The following is a 6,871-nucleotide window of genomic DNA, read 5'->3' as shown; positions in this document are numbered from 1 at the left end:
ATTTCCAAGGCTGAGGAGTGGGATTGGGAGGTGCCTGGGAAGGGGGTTGGGCTGGTCACAGCAGTTGGAGGCTGAGGAATCCACAGGCCGTCTTGAAAAAAGCAGCTTCCTAGTAGCAGTAATGGCTTGGAGTGGCTCTGTCATTGAGGTTTGGGATGGGTAGAGAGAACAATGGACTTCCTTGTGTCAGAGGTGACAGGTGACTGGCTGGGAGGACTCTGGGAGGAGACAAGTAATGCTCAGACCTGCTTCCTCAGGGCAGGAAATGGAGAGCCAAGGGCAGCTTCAAAGCAGGGAATAAATATATATATATGTATACACACACACATATATGTATATTGTATGTGACCTTATATATGAAATGATTTTATTCACCTGAAAGGTAGAGAAACAGAGACAGACTGATCGCCCATCTACTGATTCACTCCCCAAATGCCCACAATGCTGGGTTTGGGCCAGAGGGAAGCCTGGAGCCAGGAACTCTGGCTCCCACGTGGGTGGCAGGGACTCAGCTACTTGAACCGATCGCCTACTGTCTCCCAGGGTACCATTAGCAGGAAGTTGGAATCCGAAGTGGAGCCAGACTCCAGGAGCTGAAGCCAGGACTCGAACCCAGGAACTATGATATAGGATGTGGGCACTTCAATGGCTAGGCGAAATGCCTGCCCCCGGGTCTATATTTTAGTTAAATAGCCAAATGGTCTCTTGTGTCCCCTCTCTTCCCTGAGACTCTGTGCCAAATACATTTGTACAGGAAGCAGGAGCTGGGTGGCAGGGTAGGAAAGCAAGAGGGGTAAAATGCTGCCTCTTCCAAGCTCTTAGTATGTGTAGGCTGGTGGGCTCAAGGGAAGCTGGAACAAAGGACAGACAAAATAAGTTTAAGAAATCATAGTAAATACTTCTTGAAAAGTATTATATTGGTTATATAATCATCTGTACGTGGGACTTAAAGTGGCTTCATTCTCCTTGAAGGCAGGAATTTCATCTAGCCCATCCTTGTACCCCCGGCACCTAGCACAGATTCAAGCACACTAGAGGTTCTCAGAGAACGTGGGAGGAGCGAGGGCGGGAAAAGGGGAGGGACGAATTGCTGTCTCTCGGCCGCAGTTTCCCAGCTCAGGACCTCTGACCTCCCACCAGTAGGTGGCAAGATGGAGCCGAGGCTCGCAAGAAAAGGGCTGTAGTGGGCGGGGCTTCCGAGGCTCCGGCGCGCGCAGCCTCCGAGCCTAATTTCTTCGCCTACCGGAAGAAAGCAGCCCTCTTTCCGTTCGTAGCGCAGCCATGGTAAGGTTGGGCTTCTCGAGCTCCTGGGATGCATCGGTTTCCATCCTCTCTGGGTCGGGGCTCTCCGGGGCCTCGGGGCTCCTGTAGTGAGTGGCCTGGTAGAGATTAAAAGAGTGTGGCCTCCTGAGCTGGCTGGGATGGTCTCGAGGACGAGGGCGAAAGCCGGCCCAGGGTTGGGGCTGGAAGGCCTCGGTCTTTGGTCAGGCCACGCATCCTCCGACGCCGGGAGAAGCAGCTTTCTTTTTGGGCTGGGGCGTAGGCGGCGAGCCCGGGGTAGGGTGGGGAGCTGTGTCTGCTGGACGGGGAAGGGTTTTTTTCTTAGTCCTTTTTGGTACAGCCTGACTTTACGTGAGACTCTGCACGCAGCATTAAAAAAATTTCCTTCCGTTTTTGTAAGCAAGACCTGATGTTAACCATTGGCTTTAGTGTCCGAGGAAGAATCGGCACACGTGGTTGTCTTGCGGTTAGATTGGTGTTGAACACGCTAAAACCAAGTTGGTGCTAATTGTGAAAACTACCAGGTGGTAAACGGATAGACGCATAGAAGGGGTTCTAGGCCCTTTCTCTCGGCGTGCTGCAGCTGTCTGCCTCGATTCCTAACCTTTTCATCTGCCTGGTGGCAATGCAAGGTAACCAACCTCTATAAACACACTTAGGCAGTAACAAGAAGATAGTTCGCAGAGTGCTCAGTAAACCTTCTCCGCAATGAGAAGGCTGCTTGCAGTTAATGACCAGTGTGGGTGATAGGAACTGTTACTGATGAGAGCATATGTAACAGCACTGGGATCCGAACTTCTCTTTCAGGCTCGTGGTCCCAAGAAGCATCTGAAGCGAGTAGCAGCTCCAAAGCATTGGATGCTGGATAAGTTGACCGGTGTGTTTGTAAGTATCTAGGGGACACGTTTCATGTTATGTGTGGGGTGTCCCTGATTGCCCTCCCCCCCCACCCCCCGAGTTTTCCGGGGAGCAGAGGGTAGGTATCTATTCTGGGGTTTGAAGGGCCTTTATTTTCTAGCGTTATCCCACCTCACTCTTGAATATTTCTGTGCTTGCTTTATTCCACATGGCCACACTAGTCTGTGTATGAAGTGGAGTGAGCTCGGGCGGGTTGGTGGGTTTTGGTGCTTCAGTAACTCCCAACGTAAAAACCATCGTTTGCAATTTTACAGGCTCCTCGGCCATCCACTGGTCCCCACAAGCTGAGAGAATGTCTCCCTCTCATCATCTTCTTAAGGAACAGGCTTAAGTATGCACTGACAGGGGACGAAGTAAAGAAAATTTGCATGCAGCGGTTCATTAAGATTGATGGCAAAGTCCGAACTGATATAACCTACCCTGCTGGTTTTATGGGTAAGTGGTTGGTAGTAGGCACTTGACCCTGGCTCCCTTTGATTATTTATCTCCATCTCCAAAATGTTGGCTGTATTGAATGGTGGGGGGCTTTTCTGGTTTCCTGTGACAGAAATTTGAAGGCTTGCCTGGAAGCCTACACAAAGTGATGTGTGCGGGTTAGGTTGGGGCAGTGTTCTTTTGCAGTTCGATCTGAGGAAGTAGGGATTTGGGAGTACTATAAATAGTTTTTGCATCAGTACTGTTTGGTCACAAATTGTGTCACTTTCAAAATACCAATACCAAATCCTTATTGGTGTTTTGAGATGATAAGCAATTGGGGTGTCTTGTGGGGGCTCCCCCTCAGCATGGAGTAGTTGGGGGTCACTATAGTAACCTTGGTTACTGTTTGATATCAGATGTCATCAGCATTGACAAGACTGGGGAGAATTTCCGTCTGATCTATGATACCAAGGGTCGCTTTGCTGTTCATCGCATTACACCTGAGGAAGCCAAGGTGAGTGTTGCGAGCAGGCTGGGTCTTCAGCCTGTTAAATTATTTGGTTCTAAGTTAACACTTCCATGGCTGGAGATATATTATGGTTCTATTGCGTGTGCAGATTTGAGTCATGCTGTTAAAAATCTTGCTGGTAGCTGTTGCAGTGTGTTGCTGGATATTTGAAAATTAGCTCCCATTTGAGATTAACTTCCTTAACATTGTTTTTCTTTGATAAGCATGAATTCCAGCTGAATTGCAAGTTTCCGATTAGCTTTTTAGAGACAAAGAGTGATTTCTAGCAACTCGTTGGGTCCTTCAAGGGTAGGGGACCAGAAAAACAGGCTGGTGCAGTCCTGTTGGCCTTTTGCCACGTCCTTTGTAGCTCTAACTTTACCTTGGGGAAGTAAAGCTGTTGATGGAGGAGACTGATAAACTTGAGGCACTAGTTTGAGATAACTCAAAGAAGATTAGTCTTTGATCCTTTTTAAATCTGGTTTGCTGCAAATGGTTTTCACAAAAGTTTAGGGCTTCTGGGATTATTGGCTGTAAATGAAGGTTAATTCGATTGGATGATGCTCCTACTTGTGCAGGCTGGAGGGCATGTCCAGTGTAATATGTGGTGATTTGATTTACTTTAAGGATATTTGAAAAACCAAAATGAAAATAGTTTGTGAGGTATTTGCTGATTAGATAAACAGACAATACAGCTGCTATTTGTAAGACCAAACTGAGTTGTGATGTAGAAGGAACCATTAAGATAAGAGACCGGTTTGGAAAGGATGCAATGAGTCAGAGGAAAAAAATTGCCAGTGCCCTTGAGATTTAGGAGAGCCCGAGGAAAGAGTAGGATTATATTGGAGGACAGTGGTGGTGGTCATTAGATCAGCTCAGGAGTTTTAGTGTCCCTGTTAGGCCAGATGTGGGGCCGTTCGATGCCTTGGACTTTTAGCACTTAGGTCATGTCAGTGCTGGGAGGAAAATGTTAGGGAGACCAGGCTATAGTGTGTGACATTGTGATGGGTGGAAAGAAAAGTCGGGGCCACAGTTAACTCTGCAGCAGTTTGGGGAACTTGAGTCCTGTGTAGGATTGTTGTCTTAAGCTGCCAGCTGCATTTTAAAGCCAATGACTAGGCCGGCGCCGCGGCTCACTAAGCTAATCCTCTACCTAGCGGCCCCGGCACACCAGGTTCTAGTCCCGGTCAGGGCACCGGATTCTGTCCCGGTTGCCCCTCTTCCAGGCCAACTCTCTGCTGTGCCCCGGGAGTGCAGTGGAGGATGGCCCAAGTCCTTGGGCCCTGCACCCGCATGGGGGACCAGGAGAAACACCTGGCTCCTGGCCTTGGATCAGCGCAGTGTGCTGGCTGTAGCGGCCATTGGGGGTGAACCAACGGAAAAGGAAGACCTTTCTTTCTGTCTCTCACTGTCCACTCTGTCCAAAAAAAAAAAAAATAAAGCCAATGACTAGAGCATAGTGCATGTGTGAGCTGGACTAAATGTGGCTTGCCCTTGTGTGTCTCCAGTACAAGTTGTGCAAAGTGAGAAAGATCTTCGTGGGCACAAAAGGAATCCCTCATCTGGTGACCCATGATGCTCGTACCATTCGCTATCCTGATCCCCTCATCAAGGTGAATGACACCATTCAGATTGATCTCGAGACTGGCAAGATTACTGATTTCATCAAGTTTGATACTGGTAAGTGTCCTTTGTACTACCTGGTTTTTTGTTTTTTGTTTTTTGTTTTTTTTAAGTCTGCTCTATCCCCCAGGTTTATACCACCTTTGCTTTCAGAGGCCCAAATACTTAGAATACTCTGGGCGGCTGAGATGAGATCAGATAAAAAGCACATATTTTTCATGTCTCAGAAGCTCCCCTCTGAGTGGAAATGGCTTGAAGCCTGGGCAGGAAAGCCTGACCACAAAGTGAACCACCTTGGTTGTGATGTAGTCCTTGGTAATGCTGCTGCCATCATTCCTTGAAATCTGTCAGTGACACTGCTGGAGAATTGTGCTTTGGAGGAACAGTAGTCCAGGCAAGAGGTGGTAAGAACTTGACACAAAGGCCCTCACAAGGCAGATGCAAAAAGAGAGCCTGAGAAACCTAAGTTCGATGACAGCCATAGGAGTAAAACCAACTGGGGGAACAGAAACTTAACATTGAGTTCCTTGTTTGAAGCAGATTTCCTTTTGCCTAGGTAACTTGTGCATGGTGACTGGAGGTGCCAATCTGGGAAGAATTGGTGTGATCACCAACAGGGAGAGACATCCTGGCTCTTTTGATGTGGTTCATGTGAAAGATGCGAATGGCAACAGCTTTGCCACTCGGCTCTCCAACATTTTCGTTATTGGCAAGGTAAGTGGATTTTTTTCCTCTGGTTTCTGGGGAAATGTAAATGCAGAGGCAGTTGGGAGTGTAGCACCTGGGCTCCTGGTTGACTCAGCTGAACCTACCTAGCATGGAGACTTTTAAGGAATAGGGGTCACAGAGGGCTGGGCTTTTTCAGTGGGGAGTGGGGAACAAAATCAATTTTTTTAAAAGATTTAATTTATTTAAGGTCAGTTACACAGAGATACGAGAGGTGGGGGGGCGGTCTTCCATCTGCTGGTTCACTCCCCAATGGCTGGAGCTGTGCTTATCCAGAGCCAGGAGCTTTTTCCGGGTCTCCCATGCAGGTGTAGGGGCCCAAAGACTTGGGCCATCCTCCACTGCTTTCCCAGGCCATAGCAGAGCTGGATTGGAAGTAGAGCAGCCTGAACTTGAACCAGCCCCCATATAGGATGCTGGCACTGCAGGCAGCAGCTTTACCTACTATGCCACAAGGCCACCCCCCAGAATACACTTCTAAGGGTGTTATTTGCATCTCCCTCTGGGCAGCACATTTAATAGATTGGCCCCAGTAATCCAAGCTGTTTCTGATAAAAGCCTGAATCTTATGACTGACTGGCACATTCTTTGATTTTGGTTCTGTGAAATGAGATGACAGATGCCATGCTACTAATGGAATTGATGGATGGCAGATTTGAAACTCCTTGTTTTCTCTTCTAGGGCAACAAACCATGGATTTCTCTTCCTCGAGGAAAGGGGATCCGCCTCACCATTGCTGAAGAGAGAGACAAGAGACTGGCTGCCAAACAGAGCAGTGGGTGAAATGCTCTCCTTGTGACATGTTAGAGAAGTCTTTGTACTTATTAAAGACAATTCAGTGGAATTGATTGCCTCTTGTGTGTCTGTTTTTTAAAACTTGAGTTTCCTGCTATTTTGACACGGAAAGTGTTTGAGTCAGGTGGGCTTAGGCCATCAGTCTGGATCTTACCAAATGTTACAGGTTGGGCAGAGGCAGTAAGGGGGTAGAACATACCAGACTTGAGAGTGGAATGGCAGCTAACCAAGGACTGGAGAGAACTGGAAACTTAGCTACCCTATAAGATCAATCTGCCGTGTACAGTTCACTGAAGTGGTTATGTGCCACAGAGGGTTAGGCTACTTCTTGGGATGCCCAGGGGTCCCCTAGGTCCAGATTTGGCACTACGGGGCTTTTCTGCGTTTCCCATTGCTGACTAAAGTATGCTTGTCCAGGGCTTGAGAATGGGGCTCCCGGGGCCATTCCCTAAACAGGATCAAGGGGATGCTCAATGCCTGTGACTAGCTGAGAGGCTGGCATGCAGGTAACCAGTATTGTTGAGAGGTCAGGTCAAAAGATGGTGCCTTTGAGGGGACAGGTGAGGCTGGAAGGCCTCTAGCCAGCAACATGGTTGTAGGGCC

The 6,871-nt window shown here is 48.3% G+C and overlaps 1 protein-coding gene across 1 annotated transcript; it reads left to right on the top strand.

The window, feature by feature from the left end:
- The first annotated feature begins 1,258 nt into the window (after nucleotides 1-1,258).
- On the top strand, nucleotides 1,259-6,317 carry RPS4X (ribosomal protein S4 X-linked). Its single transcript, XM_002720107.6, has 7 exons — nucleotides 1,259-1,284; nucleotides 2,089-2,166; nucleotides 2,454-2,634; nucleotides 3,033-3,130; nucleotides 4,633-4,804; nucleotides 5,304-5,461; nucleotides 6,155-6,317. Exons 1-7 carry the CDS (start codon nucleotides 1,282-1,284, stop codon nucleotides 6,254-6,256), a joined length of 792 nt encoding a protein of 263 aa, XP_002720153.1. The 5' UTR covers nucleotides 1,259-1,281; the 3' UTR covers nucleotides 6,257-6,317.
- Nucleotides 6,318-6,871: the final 554 nt, after the last annotated feature.

Source organism: Oryctolagus cuniculus, chromosome X, assembly GCF_051225735.1.
Source record: "Oryctolagus cuniculus isolate XC-2025 breed Fujian yellow rabbit chromosome X, ASM5122573v1, whole genome shotgun sequence".
NCBI classification, from domain to species: domain Eukaryota; kingdom Metazoa; phylum Chordata; class Mammalia; order Lagomorpha; family Leporidae; genus Oryctolagus; species Oryctolagus cuniculus.
This window is presented reverse-complemented; position numbering and strand designations above follow the sequence as displayed.

Bases quoted from the DNA above. Each gene is read 5' to 3' on its own strand.
- RPS4X (XM_002720107.6), top strand. The intron at 2,635-3,032 runs GTAAGTGGTTGG...GTTTGATATCAG, and splicing joins CTACCCTGCTGGTTTTATGG to ATGTCATCAGCATTGACAAG. The intron at 5,462-6,154 runs GTAAGTGGATTT...TTTCTCTTCTAG, and splicing joins ACATTTTCGTTATTGGCAAG to GGCAACAAACCATGGATTTC.